The following is a 22,540-nucleotide window of genomic DNA, read 5'->3' as shown; positions in this document are numbered from 1 at the left end:
CACCCCACCAAACCCACACACACACACACCCCACCCCGCCAACCCCACACACACGCGCACCCCACCCCGCCAACCCCACACACACACACACACGCGCACACACGCGCACCCCCCGCACCCCCCACATGCACCCCCCGCACACCCCACATGCACCCCACAAACCCCTCACAAACCCCTCACACACGCGCACCGCACCCCACCAACCCCACGCGCGCCCCACCAACCCCACACACACGCGCACCCCACCCCGCCAACCCCACACACAGAAACACACACACCCCACCCCGCCAACCCCACACACACGCGCACCCCACCCCGCCAACCCCACACACACACACACACACACACACACACACACACACACACACACACACACACACACACACACACACACACACATACATACATACACGCGCGCGCACCCCACCCCGCCAACCCCACACACACACGCGCACCCCACCCCACCCCACCCCACCAACCCCACACACACGCGCACACCCCACCCCACCCCACCCCACCAACCCCACACACACGCGCACCCCACCCCACCCCACCAACCCCACACACACGCGCACCCCACCCCACCCCACCAACCCCACACACACGCGCACCCCACCCCACCCCACCAACCCCACACACACGCGCACCCCACCCCACCCCACCAACCCCACACACACGCGCACCCCACCCCCCCAACCCCACGCACACGCGCACCCCGCCAACCCCACGCACACGCGCACCCCGCCAACCCCACGCACACGCGCACCCCGCACACCCCACGCACACGCGCACCCCGCACACCCCACGCACACGCGCACCCCGCACACCCCACATGCACCCCCCACACCCCACATACCCCTCACACACGCGCACCGCACCCCACCAACCCCACCCCACGAAACCGCACCCCACCAACCCCACGCGCACCCCACCAACCCCACACGCACCCCGCCAACCCCACACACACGCACACCCCGCCAACCCCACACACACGCACACCCCGCCAACCCCACACACACGCACACCCCGCCAACCCCACACACACGCACACCCCGCCAACCCCACACACACGCACACCCCGCCAACCCCACACACACGCACACCCCGCACACCCCACACGCACCCCACCAACACCCCACAAACCCCACACACACGCGCACCGCACCCCACCAACCCCACACACACCCCACCCCACGAAACCCCACACACACGCGCACTGCACCCCGCCAACCACACACACGCGTACCGCACCCCGCCAACCACACACACGCGTACCGCACCCCGCCAACCACACACACGCGTACCGCACCCCGCCAACCACACACACACACACGTGCACCCCACCCCGCCAACCCCACACACACACGTGCACCCCACCCCGCCAACCCCACACACACACACGTACGCGCACCGCACCCCGCCAACCCCACACACACGCGCACCCCACCCCGCCAACCCCACACACGCGCACCCCACCCCACCAACCCCACACACACGAGCAACGCACCCCGCCAACCCCACACACACGCACACCCCGCCAACCCCACACACACGCACACCCCACACGCACCCCACAAACCCCACACGCACCCCACAAACCCCACACACACGCGCACCGCACCCCACCAACCCCACACACACCCCACCCCACGAAACCCCACACACACGCGCACTGCACCCCGCCAACCACACACACGCGTACCGCACCCCGCCAACCACACACACGCGTACCGCACCCCGCCAACCACACACACACACGTGCACCCCACCCCGCCAACCCCACACACACACGTGCACCCCACCCCGCCAACCCCACACACACACACACGTACGCGCACCGCACCCCGCCAACCCCACACACACGCGCACCCCACCCCGCCAACCCCACACACGCGCACCCCACCCCACCAACCCCACACACACGAGCAACGCACCCCGCCAACCCCACACACACATACGCGCACCGCACCCCGCCAACCACACAGACGTACGCGCATCGCACCCCGCCAACCCCACACACACGAGCACCGCACCCCGCCAACCCCACGTGCACCGCGCCAACCCCACACACACGAGCACTGCACCCCGCCAACCCCACGTGCACCGCGCCAACCCCCCACACACATACGCGCACCGCACCCCGCCAACCACACACACACACACACACGCGCGCACCGCACCCCGCCAACCCCACACACACGCGCGCACCGCACCCCGCCAACCCCACACACACGCGCGCACCGCACCCCGCCAACCCCACACACACGCGCGCACCGCACCCCGCCAACCCCACACACACGCGCGCACCGCACCCCGCCAACCACACACACACACGCACCGCACCCCGCCCTGCCCCGCCAACCCCACACACACGAGCACCGCACCCCGCCAACCCCACGTGCACCGCACCAACCCCCCACACACATACGCGCACCGCACCCCGCCAACCACACACACACGCGCGCACCGCACCCCGCCAACCCCACACACACGCGCGCACCGCACCCCGCCAACCCCACACACACGCGCGCACCGCACCCCGCCAACCCCACACACACGCGCGCACCGCTTCCCGCCAACCACACACACACACGCGCGCACCGCACCCTGCCAACCACACACACACACGCACCGCACCCCGCCCCGCCAACCCCACGCATACGCACACCGCACCCCGCCAACCCGACGCACACGCGCATGCCGCACCCCGCCCCCACCACACACACACACAGCGGTCCACCAAGTATGCACTGGACCCCACCAACCGCCCGCACCGCACACGCCGACACACACCGGCACAGACGCGCAGACACCACTGCACACACACACCACCAACACACACACACACACACACACACACACACACACACACACACACACACACACACACACGCATGCCAACACAGACACCCACACACATGCCAACACTGACACACACACACCCATGCACCCCCTCACCAGACACGCACACAAAGCCCCGTTTAACAGTTTATTTTGTGATCACACTAACTGTTACAATTCAGCCCCTTTGGCATGCTCAGTGAGACAACAGAGCACATAATCACAGCTTTTGCAGGCAAAATATCAAGACAGTTTAAAAGACCACACCACTGCTCTCAAGTGTCCAGTGGCAAGTCTCTGCAAGTGACCACAGGTGTTAGACGGCGTGTAAAGCGTTTTCAAGTCAATGTCAGTTCTGTGCTTCCATAATGAGCAGGCAGAGACATAGGAATATACCAAAGGTGACATCTCGGGTCCAATACCAGATTGTAGGTCTGAGGCTTATTCGCAATCTGTCTCAGATTTTTAACCTGGAATCAGCCTTGTTTCATTCTGTGGTTCCACTGGCATACTGACTGACTTTGACTAAAAATTAAAAATCAGTTCTGGGCAAGGGTCAATGGACCCAAAACATTAACTCTGTTTTCTCCTCCACATCCGCTGCCAAACCGGCTGAGCTTTTCCTGCAACTTTGTGTTCATGTTTGTCTAAAAATTGTTTTAGTTCTGAGGATTGGTCACCGGATTTGAAATGTTAACTGTGTTTTCTCCTTCACAGATGCTTCTTGACCTGTTGAGCTTTTCCATCAACTTGGTTTTTGTTATTGTTGTTGTCCACTGAAAGTTGTGTTTTTAGAACAAAGTAGAATGCATTGGCAAATAAACAAACATCTTGGATAAAACGATCATCGTTCTGATCTGTTTCTGTGTGCGTGTGCATGCGTGAGAGAGAGTGAGCGAACGAGAAAGGTTTGAGAGTGTGTTTGTGTGTGAGAGACTGCATGTACATGCATGTATACATGTGTGTGCGCATGACTATGAGAGGGCGTGTGTGAAAGAGTGTAGTAAGTCATTTAAAACTGTACAAACTAATTAACATAGAGAGATCATAACAATTATCAAGGTCTAACCAGGACAGTAAGGAGGATTTTACAGATGCAGAACAGTGTGGTGGGGTCACCTGTAGTGCAGAATAAACCCAAGGTCACGGTTCAGGCTGTCTTCATGGATATCAAACTTGCTTGCTTACCCAAAGACTGGAGGCTAAATACTCTTGGCTACTGAAGTGTTCCCTGACTGGCAGGGAACATCTCTATTTGGCATTTGTTGTGTGGTGTCCATTCATCCATTGCTGTGGCACACAGTATATGAGATGGACAACATTGGCCAAGTCACATGCGTATCTTCTGTGCACGTGGTGGGTGGGTGTTCCCATGTGTGATGATATCAGATCATCGACATGCTGCTATGTCTTGCAGAAGTTACCTTGGCAGGGTTGTGTGGTGTCATGCTACAAACAATGGTCTGTTTAAGTTTGGAGGTTGTTTGAAAGCGAGAAGTGGACATGTGGGGAAGGTCTTGGTGAGATGGTCATTGTCATTAATGATGTGTTGAAGATTGCGAAGACATTAACTTTATAAACACTTTACACATCGTCTAACCTTCTTGGTCACCTGCAGAGACTTGTCATCTGACACTCCACTCACACCAGTTGTATGATCTTTTAATCACTCTGCCCTTGATCTCCCTGCCTTTAAACACTGAGTCTGTGTGCCCTGCTCTGTCACTACTCCTGTCAAAGTGGCTGTGCTCTGAAAGCTTGTGAGATACCAAATAAACCTGTTGGATTATAACCTGGTGTTGTGTGAACATCTGACTTTGTCCACCCCAATCGGACACCGGCACTCCACATCATAGAATTGAACTGCAGCAGTCTCGAGTCTGAACATGTGTTTACTTTGCCTCTTGACTGTTACCCGTACATACACTACAGATAGTGTGGCCATTATGCATGTCCAGACTGCCAAATGCAGAAGCCAGAAACATGCTGGAACCTTCTCTTGTTCTATTCCAATAATATGTTGAAGGGGGGAAAAAAAATGTTCAGTTGTATACCTATAAACTTGATACTGCACCTTTAACATCACAGAAGGCTCCAAGATGGTTTCTAGTTTAACACTGAGTCACATAAGACAATATTAGGATAGGTGACCAAAACTGTGGTCAAAGCTGTTGGTTTCGAGAGTGTCTCAATGGATTACAGAGACTGAGCAAAGTAATGAACAAATTGCTGCTCCAGTTTGCACTTTCTCAATCCCTGCTTTGATTTTACTTTTCACACTGCTTGGCAATAACTTAATTGGAAAATAATATCTGAATCCACAATCATGAGTCCTTAATGTTTGTATAAAATAGTCAAATGCATATTTTACCTACTCTAAAACAACCTAATTCCCACAAACTGACCACTGGTCCATTTACCCATCATCCTTTTAGGCAAGTTGCTTAAATTGTCATTCGGATGCCACACATCTTTCCATGCATTCTTCATTTTCCACTATGACAGCTGAAATTTCTAAAAAATGTTGAAAACTAATATATACGGCTGCCCCTCTGCACTTCTGTCAACAAGTTTCACTGCACTTTGGTGAGCCGAAGTTTGAAAGCAGTTTTTAGAAAATGGTGGAATATTCACAGGAATGAAGTAAATAAAATAATTTGAACTTTCAAAACATGTCAAGTTTCTCCTCACACTGATGCAATCATGCAAAAGATCACAAAATTCAGAGTCAAAACCCAACCGGTGTGCAGAGAATGTACTTTGCAAAGATCATCAGAAAATAGACCTATTTTGTTTAAAATTTAGCCAACCTAAAAAGAATAAAACTTTCTTTATGATTGTGACAATCAGCTGATTTTGACTTTAAATGATTTGTCCATTTTCACTTTTTCAAGTAAACAGAATGGTTTTCTGATGTAAAATTAAGAAAGAAACAAAAAGCTTACACCTAGTGAAATAGCCAAAGGTGAACCCTGAACACAATACCAAAATCCCAGAACAAATTGTACTGTCTTTCTTTAATATTAGTTTCCTAAAAGTCCCAATCAAAAAAACAGTCTCAAGGAATTCCCAAAAAATAGAAGTCATCTGCAGCCCGGTGAGCAGTGTGCAGACACCCATGTGGAAAATGTTTATTTTCAGCCTACAGCATAGAAACAAACGTCCACCTAAATTTAAGAGATAATTGGAACTGCGGATGAAAAGGTCGAGGGAGGCCGCCTTCGCCATCAACGAATACCAGTCATGTTTGGACACAGCAGTTTTTCTGCCGACTTCGCCTCCATGTTTACTTCCCTAACAGTGAGCCTAACCCTCCCTCAACTGACCCCTTCTCCAGCCTCCAACACAAGTCCTCCTCCTGGACATCACCCCCAAGGCCTCCTACCGTCCCTCAACCTCCATCTCCATCTGCCATCGAGATATCAATCAACTCAACCTCTCCACCCCTCTCACCCACTCCAACCTCTCCCCCGCAGAACATGCAGCCCTCTGCTCCCTCTGCTCCAATCCCAACCTCACCTTAAAACCTGCAGACAGGGGAGGCGCAGTTGTAGTACGGCACATCGCTGAGGCCAGACACCAACTTTCCAACACCACCTCCTACCGCCCCACTGGATCATGACCCCACCCCCAAGCACCAAACCATCATCTCACAAGCCATCCATGACCGCATCACCTCAGGGGACCTCCCACCCACAGCCTCCAACCTGATTGTTCCCCAACCCTGCACCGCCTGCTTCTATCTCCTTCCCAAAATCCACAAATCCACCTGCCCTGGTAGGCCCATTGTCTCAGTCTGTTCCTGCCCCACTAAACTCATCTCCACTTATCTCAACTCCATTTGCTCCCCCTTGGTTCAGGAACGCCCTACCTACGTCCACGACACCATTGACACCCTCCACCTCCTCCAGAACTTCCAATTCCCTGGTCCCCAACACCTCATTTTCACCATGGACATCCAGTCCCTGTACACCTGTATTCCCCATGCAGATGGCCTAAAGGTCCTCTGTTGTGTCTTGTCCCACAGGCCCGACCAGTCCCCCTCCACCGACACCCTCATTCGCCTAGCCAAACTCGTCCTCAACCTCAACAACTTCACTTTTGATTCCTCCCACTTCCTACAGACAAAGGGGGAGGCCATGGGTACCCGCATGGGCCCAAGCTATGCCTGCCTCTTTGTAGGTTATGTGGAACAATCCCTCCTCTTTACCTACACTGGCACTAAACCTCTTCCTCCACTACATTGATGACTGCATCGGTGCCGCCTCATGCTCCAAAGAGGAGCTCAAACAGTTCATCCACTTCACCAACAACTTCTACCCCAACCTCAAGTTCACCTGGACCATCTCCAACACATCCCTCACCTTCCTGGACCTAACTGTCTCCATCTCAGGCAACCACCTAGAAACCAATATCCATTTCAATTTCACCGACTCCCACAGCTACCTAGAATACACCTCCTCCCACTCACCTTCCTGCATTTCTTCGCCTCTGCTCCCAGGATGAGGCATGCCTTTTCTGAACATCTCTGATGTCCTCATTTTTCAAGAACCGCAACTCCCCACACCACCCCACCATCCCTGCAGTGGTTGAGAATGCCCTCGACCGTGTCTCCCGCATTCCGCCCAACTCATCCCTCACACCCCATCCCCGCAATAACCTCCCAAAGAGAATCTGCCTCATGCTCACATACTACCCCACCAACCTCCAGATTCAACGCATCATCCTCCGACACTTCCGCCATCTGCAATCTGACCCCACCACCAAAGACGTTTTTCCATCCCCACCCTTATCTGCCTTGTGGAGAGACCACTCTCTCCGGGACTCCCTTGTCCGCTCCACACTCCCCTCCAACCCCACACACCTGGTAGTATCCCCTGCAACTGCAGGAAAAGCTATACTTGGCCCCACACCACCTCCCTCACCCCCATCCCAGGCCCCAAGATGACTTTCCATATCAAGCAGATGTTCACCTGCACATCCGCCAACATAGTATACTGCACCTGCTGTACCCGTTGAGGTCTCCTCTACATTGGGAAAATGAAATGGAGGCTTGGGGACCACTGTGCAGAATACTTATGTTCAGTTCGCAATAAACAACTATACTTCCCAGTCGTGAACCATTTCAACTGCCCCTCCTATTCCTTAGACAACATGTCGATCCTGGACCTCCTGCAGTGCCACAATGATGCCATCCGAAGGTTGCAGGAACAGCAACTCATATTCCGCCTGGGAACCCTGCAGCCCAATGCTATCAATGTGGATTTCACCAGCTTCAAAATCTCCCCTCCCCCACTGCATCCCAAATCCAGCCCAGCTCGTCCCCGCCTCCTTAACCTGTTCTTCCTCTCACCTGTCCCTTCCTCCCACCTCAAGCTGCACCCCCATTCCCTACCTACTAACCTCATCCGACCCCCTTGACCTGTCCGTCCTCCCGGGACTGACTTACCCCCTCCCTACCTCCCCACCTATACTCACCTCTACTGGCTCCATCACTGCCCCTTTAACTTGTCTATCTCCTCTCCACCTATCTTCTCCTCTATCCATCTTCGATCCACCTCCCCCTCTCTCCCTATTTATTTCAGAACCCTCTCCGCTTCCCCCTTTTCTGATGAAGGGTCTAGGCCCGAAAGGTCAGCTTTTGTGCTCCTGAGATGCTGCTTGGCCTGCTGTGTTCATCCAGCTCCAAACTAGTTCTCTCCACCAAAGTTTAAATCGCCTTCTTCTGTAATGGGTAGATGATGGACCAAGCTACTCTAAGTATTCTAGTACTCTCTCACTGTTACATTCTAATCATTGAATGTCTTATCTACTTGAAGATTTTCTTTACACATTTATGTATCAGCACCTCAGTTATCCTTGTGAACGAGTACTCTGGCAGTTTTGTTACAGACCTACATTAAGCACCACAAACGAAGTTCAAAACATCCCTTTGAACTAGAGTTGATAGCAATAAAAGAAAGAGTTTGCTGAGACGGTAACTGAGGCTAATAATTTAAGGCATTACTATGGAAAGCCAACAAACGTCTAATAACACTTAGCTTGGCACTATGCTGCACCATTATGTGAGAAACCAAAGCAGTGAAAACTGAGTATTTAAGATACTTGTAGATCCCATCCTGAACTATTCTGCTGTTTTTCTTATTGGTTTACATCAATGTTGCTTCTCAAGCCACTTCTTCCTGTCCCGCGGGCCCAACCAGTCCCCCTCCACCGACACCCTCATCCACCTAGCCGAACTCGTCCTCACCCTCAACAACTTCTCTTTCGACTCCTCCGACTTCCGACAGACTAAGGGGGTGGCCATGGGCACCTGCATGGGCCCCAGCTATGCCTGCCTCTTTGTAGGTTACGTGGAACAGTCCCTCTTCCGCACCTACACAGGCCCCAAACCCCACCTCTTCCTCCGTTACATTGTTGACTGTATCGGCGCTGCCTCTCGCTCCCCAGAGGAGCTCGAACAGTTCATCCATTTCACCAACACCTTCCACCCCAACCTTCAGTTCACCTGGGCCACCTCCAGCACATCCCTCACCTTCCTGGATCTCTCAGTCTCCATCTCAGGCAACCAGCTTGTAACTGACGTCCATTTCAAGCCCACCGACTCCCACAGCTACCTAGAATACACCTCCTCCCACCCACCCTCCTGCAAAAATTCCATCCCCTATTCCTAATTCCTCCGCCTCCGCCGCACCTGATCCCACGATGAGGCATTCCACTCCCGCACATCCCAGATGTCCAAGTTCTTCAAGGACCGCAACTTTCCCCCCCACAGTGGTCGAGAACGCCCTTGACCGCGTCTCCCGCATTTCCCGCAAAGCATCCCTCACACCCCGGCCCCGACACAACCGCCCTAAGAGGATCCCCCTCGTTCTCACACACCACCCCACCAACCTCCGGATACAACGCATCATCCTCCGACACTTCCACCATCTACAATCCAACCCCACCACCCAAGACATTTTTCCATCCCCACCCTTGTCTGCTTTCCGGAGAGACCACTCTCTCCGTGACTCCCTTGTTCGCTCCACACTGCCCTCCAACCCCACCACACCCAGCACCTTCCCCTGCAACCGCAGGAAATGCTACACTTGCCCCCACACCTCCTCCCTCACCCCTATCCCAGGCCCCAAGATGTCATTCCACATTACGCAGAGGTTCACCTGCACATCTGCCAATGTGGTATACTGCATCCACTGTACCCGGTGTGGCTTCCTCTACATTGGGGAAACCAAGCGGAGGCTTGGGGACCGCTTTGCAGAACACCTCCGCTCGGTTCGCAACAAACAACTGCACCTCCCAGTCGCAAACCATTTGCACTTCCCCCTCCCATGCTTTAGATGACATGTCCATCATGGGCCTCCTGCAGTGCCACAATGATGCCACCCAAAGGTTGCAGGAACAGCAACTCATATTCCACTTGGGAACCCTGCAGCCCAATGGTATCAATGTGGACTTCACCAGCTTCAAAATCTCCCCTTCCCCCACCGCATCCCAAAACCAGCCCAGTTCGTCCCCTCCCCCCTCTGCACCACACAACCAGCCCAGCTCTTCCTCTACCCACCGCATCCCAAAACCAGTCCAACCTGTCTCTGCCTCCCTAACCTGTTCTTCCTCTCACCCATCCCTTCCCCCCACCCCAAGCTGCACCTCCATCTCCTACCTACTAACCTCATCCCACCTCCTTGACCTGTCCGTCTTCCCTGGACTGACCTATCCCCTCCCTACCTCTCCACCTATACTCTCCTCTCCACCTATCTTCTTTTCTCTCCATCTTCAGTCCGCCTCCCCCTCTCTCCCTATTTATTCCAGAACCCTCACCCCATCCCCCTCGCTGATGAAGGGTCTAGGCCCGAAACGTCAGCTTTTGTGCTCCCGAGATGCTGCTGGGCCTGCTGTGTTCATCCAGCCTCACATTTTATTATCTAGCAATCTGTTGCCTTTGAGTAGAAGACTCAAGCCTCACTCAATAATCTGAATAAACATCTCAACAAGCACTCGAGTATAGTAATTTGGAAATGTTGCACAGTTCTGGCAATTCAAATGGATTTAACAAGGCACTCTTACAAGAAGTGTATTAGGTTATCCACTGAGTCCAAGACAAGTAACAGTAAGTAAAACTAATACACACAAATGCAAAACTCAGCAGATATGTAATCTGGCAGCGTCTGTGGAGAGAAAACAGAATTAATGCTTTGAGTTCACTGACCCTTCTTCAGAATCGTTCTGCCAGAGCTTCTGAGATTCTCCAGAAACCTCCATTTTTGTTATAGATCTCCTGCATGCACAATTATTTGTTTTATTGAAAACTGGGAATTCATTTTACTTATTCTTCACAGGCCTTATGGGCGAATTCGCTAAAATGATATGCACACACAATAGCGATTGAATGTCTGTGGCATTCCATTTTGGACAAGGGTTTTACACAAGTGCAAATTCTTCCAAGTTTTTGCAGCAATTAGAGACATAAATAAAAATATTTCCAAGAGCCAATTTTAATAATACCTATGAAGGAAACAGTTAGAACATTTAATCAGAGATAACAAGGTATAGAGCTGGATGAACACAGCAAGCCGAGCAGCATCAGAGGAGCAGGAAGGCTGATGTTTCGGGCCTAGACTTTTCTTCAGAAATTTATGAAGAAGAGTCGAGGCCCGAAATATCAGCCTTCCTGCTCCTCTGATGCAGCTTGGCCTGCTGCGTTCATTCAGCTCTATACCGCGTTATCTCAGATTCTTCAGCATCTGCAGTTCCTACTATCTCCAGAACATTTAGTCACTCATGTTTGTTGTGGCAAGTTTAATCGTGGAGTCCCATTAACGTTTTTAAAATGACACTTGTTCTGTATTGACAAAATTCATTTTCTAAAATAATTTTTCAAAGTCAGGACTTCTACCCCAACCACAAATGTACCAAATCATGGAGGTTTTAGTTGTTTATGGTGACATATTCCAAAATACCTTTGCTTCCAACCAATAAATTATTCATAAGTTCTGTAAGGAACCACAAAGATGAGTTTCAGTGCCAAAACCATTTACACAATCTTAAATCAAAATCTGTATGCTCCAGAATTAGTCATAAATGATTTTTGACCTGAGATGTTAATTCTGCTGCTCTATTCACAGATGTGTCAGATTTTGTAACTATTTTTAACATTGTCTATTTAATTTCAGATTTTCAGCATGTTACTTGAGTACTATATTACTTAAAATATCACTTGATAGACCAATTACTTTAAAATAACATTAGAAGTAAGAGCCCCACCTGTCTATATTTGTAATACTGCTCTATCCATTACAAATCTGATGGTGTGAGGTAAATGAAATAAAGGACCAAGACTTTTTTTAATGCCATCATCTCCACAAACAATCTGTGCAAATTTGTGCAATAACCATAGGTGAACAAAGATATCAGTGTTTGCAATGAAAGCACTATCTTTATTTCCTTTTACAGTCTAAAAGAAAAATACACTCCCCATATTTACTTTGTAATGACTGCAATTACCAGTCAGTTAGATTAACTATTAACAGGTGATCAAACTATAGAAGGAAATTTACTTTTCAAGAGGAAAAAGATCACAAGTGTTGCTACACATGGCAGGAAACGTCATAATTCTTCAGAAAAACAATTACTTCAACTTTCCTAATGCCACAGCCATCCCTAATTGTGTTTATATTATTATATTCTGCATTCAAGTCAACCAAAATAGATGACTTTAATAAATGAGGTCTGTTCGCTCACAATATCCTTTTATTTACCACCTGCTTCCTCTTAACCTCACCTCTTACAAAGGTATCAATTCCTCAATTAAGCATAGTCCCACAACCAGTGATCACCCTACACTCAAGTGGACTTGTCTTGCTTGAGCATCACATATTGCCAAGCTTTTTATTAAGTGAATTATTACAGTTGTTCCAAATTTTAATCCAGAATTCACGTTTGTTTTCAGTAGGTTGCCACTGAATAGTGAAAGGAGGGGGGAAAAAGTCCTTGTTGATTTCTTCTACTTAAACTGAGCAGTACTGATACAAAGGTAACTCTCAACTACTTCAATTCATTTTAGTTAACTTATAGGGAGACTTGACAGGTCTGTTTTGGCTCACTTGGCTGAGCGATTATGGAAGCTAATGGTTGACTGTTCAACTCAAAAAGAAACTTCCCAATTAAAAAAATTGAAAGGAATAAATATGAATTTATACAGGATATCTAGTGCAATAAGCCATAGCATCACCTTCATCTCCTCATAATGCTGCCTGAAATTGCCCCGACAGATAGAATAGAAGTTTCCCTTTTTCTCAAACACTGTGATCCAAAACTGTTCAAATATTCTCACTTCTCAGGTCCATAACACAAAACTATTAATTTTGTCAGTGGCTTTGTTGTCAGAACATTGTTACACTCACTCACAGAATTACAGCGCACCATCAATATATGGAGTTGGCAAAACAGACCACTGAGCGTTTTTGTAGAGTACCAACTGAGTAAGTCATTATTCAGAAATCCATGCAGCACACCAGAGAGATTGTTAATTTAGTGAATGGTACTTACTGGGCATTGTGCCCATTCTTCGGGAATCCGACAATTCTTTCTTACACTTTTATTGGACTATAAAAATAAAGTCTGGAGGAAGTCCTTTTTGTTGAAAGTACTTACTGTTTGGAATAAGAAAATAGCACGTATTCAAGAAATATCCTGGATGATTCAGTGACTGTTAACTTTATTGCAACTAATGGCATTCATGACACAACCTTGTATAGCTACTCTCTTAGGTCTTGCAAAACATTCCACAGGAGCCTTATCAATCAAAATGTGGCAGCAATTCTCATCAGTAGTTATTAAAATACAATCTAAAGTTTGATCAGAGAGCTGGCATTAACAGGCATAACAAAGCAGCAGATAGAAAAATTATGTGGAGACATTTAGGGAGGGAAATTCTATATTTTGAATCTAGGTAGTTAAAGGCAGATCCACTAATGAAAAAGTGATTTCAGATTGTGGATGCCAAACAGAGAGATTTCGAGGAGCATAAAGAGCTGGAACTTCAAGCGACGAGGTTTTTGAGGGATTTGAGATTAAGAATTTTAAAACAGTGGCATGGGAGAACTAACTGCTGATTGAAGTCAACAAGCAGAAGAGTGATCATTGTATAAGACTTGGTACAAGTTGGGATAAGGCAACAAAATTTAGGATTAGCGAAGGTTTATAGATAGTAGAAGATAGCAGACCTGCCTGCCATTGCATACCTCTGAATGTGACCGCTCCAAAAGCATACACGAGGTGAGCAGTTCAGAGCAGGCAGTTAAGAAATGCTATAGATGATAAGTAAGGTTTAATGATGGTGTGGATGTGCAATTATAAGTTTATCTCAGGATCAAATATCTCACCCAGATAGTGAATAGTCTGGTCAAGCTTCAGACAATGGGCTGGGAGAGGAGCATATTCAACGGCGAGGAACAGAGGCTTTGGTAGGTATCCGAAGACCGTGGCTTTGGTCATCCCAATTTTATTTATTGAAAATAAATGTTTATCCGCAGACTGCGGTGGTAATTAAGAATGGTTTTCCACAAAACAACAGGTGCAGGCTTAAACCTACGACTGGAAGGTTTCAATCATGCTGCAGTCCAAGGCTGTAATTATACAGTTCTTTGACCATCTAAGTGGAGAGAACTTTCTTCAATCTGCAGTGTTATAATCAATAAGTTTTTTATTTAAGAAGAAACTGACAAGCAATATGACTAAACAAATTGCCTGTAATTTTGTATTGCAATGTAATTGTGCTTTTGCCATGGTATTTTAATAATGTGAAGGTCATTCATTGAAATACAGGAAAAGTTCAAAGAGAAACAAGCCAGTCAAAAAAAATGAAAATTAAAAGAAATTGGAAATAGAAACTTTGATATTTTAAGGAACAACATAAGACTTAACAATGACAGATAAGCTTTCTGCCAACACTTGCCGACAGCAATTTGTAGCAATAAAGAACCTCTTCTTAACCTTTATTCCTCATTCACCGGTCAGATTTTTGGGATTGAAAATGTCAGCCACCTGAGGATATGGTGCTCTGTACAACAATCAGAGTAGCTTCTCAAATTTGTTGAAATTAAAGCTCTCTTGTTTTTTCCTCTTCTATTTCCCTCACATTGAGAATAAAAGAAAATGGTCAGCACTAAAATGAAGATTGTATGGAGATTTCTTTTCAACAAATGATAATACAACCAATTGCAGTGAAGGATTATGCCATTAAAAACTAAAAACAAACATCAGAACTCTAATAAATTACTTATTTTATTAAGAATTTTCAAAATTTGACATATTGACCAATTACAATCATCACAAATGTTAATGTAGCAGCCAGAGAATAAAGCTTTTTTTAAAATGGCCTCATGTGTTGATGAGCCAGATCAAGGCAAGATACGCAGGACTGTACTTTAGATGGTTCAGTTTGTTGATCGCAGCAATTGATGATAAATGTAGAGGCATTTTCTTTTACTATTCAGGGATAAACTGTCAGATGTTAGACATCCTTGTGCCAGTTTTGACAAGGATTGTCTGGAAGTCTTGAGATCATAGAAAAACAGGAAATGGGAGATAAATGATGCACGTCAAGGAAGGAAGAGATAGAATGTCAATGGGAATAAAGGAAAAGGAAGAAAAACAAAGCAGAGATGATGAACAGGCATTTATAAATAACCTGCTTCAGTATATTTTTCAAAACAATTCTCAATTTTATTAAAAGACTTGTTTGAATTGTTTACTTTAACAACTAAATTATATGTTCACAGCTCTCACCTTCTGAAAAAAATACAACATTGTGGACAGTAAGATGGCAGGAAAACACTTTTTAAGCTTATATAATACTGTAAATGCTTACCTGCTTCATTAGTCATTTGCAATAAACAAGACTATTAAAGTAAATTTATCCCCTTTGATAGATTAAACAGGAAGTTAGAACCCATGACTCTGAAGGCAATCATTTTTGTAAAGGTTACGATTTAAGGTTTATTTGTAGAAACAAGGAGGTGTGATAAAATCGTTCAAAGATTGCAGTTTTCAAATTATTGTATTGCATAACAGCAAGGTACCTAAAATATATTTCTCATTATATATATTTCTCATTTTTGTTATATATTAAAACTACAGGAATGAATAAGATAATGCTTCAATTGTTTTATATGAATTTTAAATGTAAAACTACATTTATACTATATTGTAAACACGCTGACATGACTATAGGACGTCATGTGACACAAAATGCTACGTGCTTCTCCGTTTGTTGATTGTTCATATTTTATTTGAATTAATATGGTAGTTAAAGGAAAGATTTATCTTCATTATTTCGTAGCACAGAAACAACAAATTGGGCTTTATGCAGATCTGTATAAATCGAAATAGGTCAGCAAAATCTGAACATTTGCGTGGTGAAAAGATATTCTGAGCTATTTAAGTGTAAATGGGAATTTTTAAAATAATCTCAGTATGAGTCCATAAAATGTGAAAAATACACAACTGCTATTGTGAACATAACTGAGATGTAGAAGTTGTTCAGAATTCTTATTTCTCAAACAAACAGCTGGCCTGCAAGTGAATCCTGAACCAGTATGTGCTGTTGTTATGGTCTCAATTCATTACAAAATGATAACTATTTCCTTGTGCCCTGGTCCCTGTCTGTCAAAGAATCTGATCTCTTATCTCCAAACAATGTGGAGAAATATATTAGACATATTAGACAACAGTAGCTTTATCATCATTCTCTGTACATCCGCCTCCGTTCTGTCAAAAAGTTATCAAGTTTCAGACCCAAAAAACCTCTCAAATTGAATCCCTACGAGCATAATTCTACAGTTATGCACATACAGTATCACCACACTCAGGATCTCAGACTTTGAATTACCTTGATTATTAAAGATACATTTCAGTGTGTAGAAAGCAGGTGTTCAACAAGTGCCATTCACTGAACTAGTAATTATTTCTGGCATTTTTCAATAATAGGGTTAGCATCCATCTAGATTTAACCACCTTGAAACAACAAATCCCAAGTTAGCACTCTATGTTCAGCATTCAATTTTAAAAACATACAACCAAATCGATACCATTGAATAGGAGAAGGGCATCCCAATAGTTCAAACCTCGAGTTTAAAAGAGGCTCACTCCTTGACACACACCTCAAAAGATCTCCCATACAAGATAAACTTTTCAATTCATTATACTTGAAGAAACCTACAATATATCACTCTCTGCTTATAATTAAATGGTTCCAAAGTTATACAACTCTTATGAGATTCCAGGGCATTTGCAGTACACAAAAACTGGCCAGGTACAATCACAATTACAAGAAGTTGAAAAGCTCAAGCTCCAGTTCAGAATATTGACATCAGGAGCTGAGTTTCTGAGGCAACTCCAGGTCAGAAAGAGGTCTCTACATATATCAGTGCAAGATAGCATGTTCTTTTGAAGATACAAATCCAGTGCCAATGATAACCACCAGGGTTTGTTAGGTGCCTGCTACTCTTCTATTTGAGGCAAGCTGAAACTGCTTAAAAGTTTGCCAACAGCTGGAACCTTATATTTCCTTAAAAAGGGGCTAAGAGTTTACCTGTGCCCGAAGAAACAGGCCAGCTGAACACAGGTGAGCACCCAGGGTGGACACCCAGTTTGCACTTCCAGAAGGGATGTTTCAGCAGGCAATCGGGAACAATGATAATAAAATGTGAGGCTGGGAACAATGGTCAGCTTTGAGGCACAGTTCTGAAGATGGTTAACACTTTCTGCAAGTAGTGGTAGAAAGGCACAGGAGAAGAAAGAGGGACAGTAGACAGAGGCCAAACCCCATAAGATCGATAATGTGGTACTACCTGGAGATGATGGCAGAATGTATTAAATTAATGACAAATGTGGCAACAAAAGGGTTAGGACAAACTGGGTTTGGCTGCTGATGCTGGATTCCCTTTGGTCTGGAGACTCAATGATTGCACCCATTCTGTTGTTCGGGCATCAAGCGCCAGGCCCGACAATTATTAATCTCGAGGGAGAGTCTGGAGGGCTGCAGGGTTCCTTGTAGAAAATGAGATATTGATCTTCCAGCTTGCACCGACATGCAATGGGACATGCAGCAAGCCTGAGACAGAGATGTTGGCCAGAAAATAGAGTGGTACATTAAAGTGGCAGGCAACAGGAAGCTCAGGGTCTTCTTTGCAGGCAGAAGGTAGATGTTCTGCAAAGTGGTCACCCGGTCTACACTTCATTTCTCCAATGTACAGGAGACCACATTGCTAACAGAGAATGCAGTAGACTAGATTGTGGGAAGTGCAGGTCAAGTGCTGCTTCAGCTGGAAGGTATGTTTAGGACCTTGGAGAATGGGGAAGGAGGAGGTAAATGGGAAAGTGTTTGGCAGTTGCGGGGGAAGGTGCAGTGGGGCTGAGATATCAACACCAGACACACCATTCCCCTCCCTCCCCTCGCCTGCACCTGCCCCACCATTGTCCACCTTCTGCAAGGAGGGCCATTTCCTCCAGGATCCCCTGGTCCACTCTTCCTTCACCCCCAACACCCCGTACAGTCTCATGGCACCTTTCCCTGTAACCGCCGAAGGTGTAACACCTGCACATTTATCTCCTCCCTCCCTATACAAGACTGAGTTCCATATCAATTAAGGCCTTGCCCACCTGAAATTCTCAACTTTTAACAGTTTCTCAGGCCTTTACCCAATATCAAAGTTTGGGTTCTAACCCCAAAAACACTTACTTAGCAGCAGTTCCCCATTTCCCTTTGTTAAAGTTCAGTCCAACATCATTAACATTCTGTGAGATGACAGCAAAGGAAAACAAAAGGTGGTTAGTGAGACTTTTGTTGGACTAAGTGTAAAACTACCCAGCTCTACAAATTGAAGCTACAACAGTCCAAAGAACCGATGGTAGAACAAAAAGATTAACCTCAAATGAACAAAAATTTTAATAGCTCAAACTAGCAAATGATAAATGGAGTTAAGTTTCGAACTATTAACATGTTTTGAGAAACAAGTTATTCATAGGTATAATTAATATTCAAAAATAAATATATCAAAATCACATGAAACTGACTAGATGGAACTTGGTCATTTGTTTGAGGGTAGTATACATTTTAGGTGTAACCTATATATTTAGGTTATATACTTATATTCTTAAAAATGTATTTCCTCAGCTTGTTGCAGAATAAGTCAAAATTGAAATTAAGGAGAAAGAAGACTAAGTTTAAAATCTGTCATGTGCCAGTTCTCAATCAACATTTCCAAATTTGTTGCATGGAGAAAAAACATACCATTGCTCATTTTTTCCTTATTTGAATTGGCATGGCTTTTATTCAATAATTGAGCAATTGTGCTAATAGCTGAAGTGAGATCATCAGCCACAACTTTCAAAAATGGCTATTACGGAGAAATAACAGAAGAAATGAAAATGTAGAAACCCTAAAATCATGTCCAAGAAAGTCAATTATTGAAATAAGGTTCCATCTTGCAAAGAGGTAATTTTAATGAAAACACATCAGTTTCAGTTGCCAGCATAAGGTGCACAAACCCATGTGCGTGTGTGTATAGATTATGTAAATTACATATTTAAATATCCAATCAATATGTTTCCTGTGATCGAGGAAACTGCACACGTTCAAAATATGACATGTTCCTTAAATATTCAGCTTTATGATTACCTCCTTAAAAATACTCTTTTCAGCAAACAGATGTCACACTCCAACTAGGAATTAAATCTGTAACCTGTTGAGATTGTTTCAATTACTCCACTAATTTACTTTGCATCTGCGAACAGTTACATTATGCGTTCCTGTGAAACATGAATGTGTCATATGGTGATCACTGTACTCTTTCAAGTATAATTAAGGAGGTTTCATTTTGAGATCATAAAGCTGAAGTTATAATTGAGGAACTGTTATCTGTCGAAGGTGATAGTCTGTAAGCAGGCAGGAATTTTACTGCTGACTATACAACACTCCAGGGGATCCATTGCCAGCAAGAAAGAGTGAAAAGTCTGGAATCAAATTTTGGGCGGCACTTTGGAGTTGTACTTCATCATTTTAAATTGATGTACACTCACAAGCGTTTCACTTTGATCCAAAAGTACCCTTACTTACTTTAGACGATGCCAGGGGCTTCACCAAATCAAGAATTTCATAAACTATCTCAACATTGCCTTTTAATTTGGGAGCTTACCTGACATTATTACTGAAAATACTCATCAAAATAATCAGGAAGGTTATCATTGTGATCTGTCTATGACAATAAAGATTCATCAGACTTGTTCTCAGAATGGCAGCACTGTCCAATCGAGTGACAATGGGAAAGCTGTAGGCTCTAGAGTTTTGAAGAATGACGTTACCTCGTCAAAAACAATGAAGCACTTAAAATTATAATCAGATGGAAATTGTTAAGATGGTTCCCCTTGTTGGGGAATGCGTGCACATTGTTTTTTTTTTAATTTGTTCATGAGAGGTGGGTGCTGCTGACTGGGCCAACATTTATTAGCCATCCCTGGTTGTCCCTGAGAAGGTGCTGCAGTCCATTTAGTGTACATTGACCCACATGACTCTTATGGAGCAATTTCAGCATTTTGATACAGTGACAATGAAGGAACAGCAATATATTTCCAAGGCAGGATGATGACTGGCTTGGAGATGAGCTTGTAGGTGACGTTGTTCTCACGTATCTGCTGCCCTGGGCCTGCTAAATAGTAGTGTTTATGGGTTTGGAAAAGGCTACCTAAGGGCTTTGGTGAATTTCTGTCAAGTATGTTATTGATGGTACAATGTGTTAGTAAAGAGCAAATGTTTGTAGATGTGATGCCCAACAAGAAGATTGCTTTGTCCTGGATGGTGTCAAACTTCTTGAGTGTTGCAGCTGGATACATCCATGCAAGTGGTTCTATTGGGCCGATGACATAACCCTGATGAACTCCTGCAGAGATAAGATGCTCGTAGTTCTTGGAAGTCAATCACCTTACCTTGTGCCTGGTATGGCTTCAACCCCAACCTCTCCGATTCCAACTAATTCCAGTTTTGCTACGGCTCCTTGATGCCACTCAGCCAAATGTGGCTTTGATGACAAGGGCCGTCACTCTCGCCTCAACATACCTGAGCAATTTTACACATTGTGGGGGTATATGCCAGTGTTGTAGCTGACAGGAACAGTTTGGCTGGGGATGTAGCAAATTATGGAGCATATCTTTAGTGTTTTTGTCACAATGCTGTCAGAGTCTGGCAGCCTTTGCAGTATCCAGTGCCTTTAGCCATTTCTCAACATCTCATGAAGAGGATCAAACAGGCTGGAGACAGTCATCTGCCTTGCTGGGGCCTCTGGTGGATGTTGAGCGAGATCATCCACTTGGCATTTCTGGCTGAAGATTGTTGCAATTGTTTCAGCCTCATCTTTTTCACTGATTATGTCGGGCTCTACCATCACTGAGAATGGGGATATATGTGCACCTTCCTCCTTCTGTGAGTTGTTTCATTATCCGTCACCAATTATAACTGCAAGTGGCAGGACTGGAGAGTGATAATGGGAACTGCAGATGCTGGAGAATCCAGGATAATAAGAAGTGTGAAGCTGGATGAACACAGCAGGCCAGGCAGCATCTCAGGAGCACAAAAGCTGCTGTTTCGGGCCTAGACCCTTCAGCAGAGAGGTGGGTGGGGAGAGGGTTCTGAAATAAATAGGGAGAGAGGGGCAGGCGGACCAAAGATGGAGAGAAAAGAACATAGGTAGAGAGGAGAGTATAGGTGAGGAGGTAGGGAGGGGATAGGTCAGTCCAGGGAAGACGGATAGGTCAAGGAGGTGGGATGAGGTGGTAGGTAGGAAATGGAGATGCGGCTTGAGGTGGGAGGAAGGGATGGGTGAGAGGAACAACAGATTAGGGAAGCGGAGACAGGCTGGGCTGGTTTTGGGATACAGTGGGGGGAGGGGACGAACTGGGCTTGTTTTGGGATGCGGTGGGGGAAGGGGAGATTTTGAAGCTTGTGAAGTCCACATTGATACCATTGGGCTGCAGGGTTCCCAAGTGGAATATGAGTTGCTGTTCTTGCAACCTTCGGGTGGCATCATTGTGGCACTGCAGGAGGCCCATGATGGACATGTCGTCTGAGGAATGGGGGTTGGGGGGGTGGGGGGGGGGGGGGGTTGCAGTTAAATTGGTTCACGACTGGGAGGTGCAGTTGTTTGTTGCGAACCGAGCGGAGGTGTTCTGCAAAGCGGTCCCCAAGCCTCCGCTTGGTTTCCCCAATGTAGAGGAAGCCGCACCGCGTACAATGGATACAATATACCACATTGGTAGATGTGCAGGTGAACATCTGCTTGATCTGGAAGGTCATCTTGGGACCTGTGATAGGGGTGAGGGAGGTGGTGTGGGGGCAAGTGTAGCACTTCCTGCAGTTGCAGGGGAAGGTGCCGGGTGTGGTGGGGTTGGAGGGGAGTGTGGAGCGAACAAGGGAGTCACGGAGAGAGTGGTCTGTCCTGAAGGCAGACAAAGGTGGGGATGGAAAAATGGCTTGGGTGGCGGGGTCGGATTGTAGATGGCGGAAGTGTCGGAGGATGATGCGTTGTATCCGGAGGTTGGTGGGGTGGTATGAGAGAACGAGGGGGATCCTCTGGGGGCGGTTGTGGCGGGGGCAGGGTGTGAGGGATATGTTGCAGGAATGTGGGATACGCGGTCAAGGGCGTTC

General features: G+C 46.4%; 1 protein-coding gene across 2 annotated transcripts in view; it reads right to left on the bottom strand.

Annotated features, from left to right (window-relative positions):
- LOC132210637 (zinc finger protein ZFPM1-like) overlaps window positions 1-22,540 on the bottom strand; it is a 284,906-nt gene that overhangs the window by 101,227 nt on the left and 161,139 nt on the right. The window contains exon 4 of one of the 2 annotated variants that reach the window (XM_059651715.1): window positions 15,200-15,398. The exons of the other annotated variant lie outside the window; for it this stretch is intronic. Coding sequence (XP_059507698.1) covers window positions 15,349-15,398 — 50 coding nt within the window. The 3' untranslated portion in view covers window positions 15,200-15,348. Of the gene's footprint in view, window positions 1-15,199; window positions 15,399-22,540 lie in introns of those variants that run through there. 2 annotated transcript variants of the gene reach the window in all.

This window comes from Stegostoma tigrinum, chromosome 16 (assembly GCF_030684315.1).
Source record: "Stegostoma tigrinum isolate sSteTig4 chromosome 16, sSteTig4.hap1, whole genome shotgun sequence".
Lineage (NCBI taxonomy): Eukaryota > Metazoa > Chordata > Chondrichthyes > Orectolobiformes > Stegostomatidae > Stegostoma > Stegostoma tigrinum.
The sequence above is the reverse complement of the archived record's forward strand: the minus strand, read 5'-3'. Positions and strand labels throughout refer to the sequence as shown.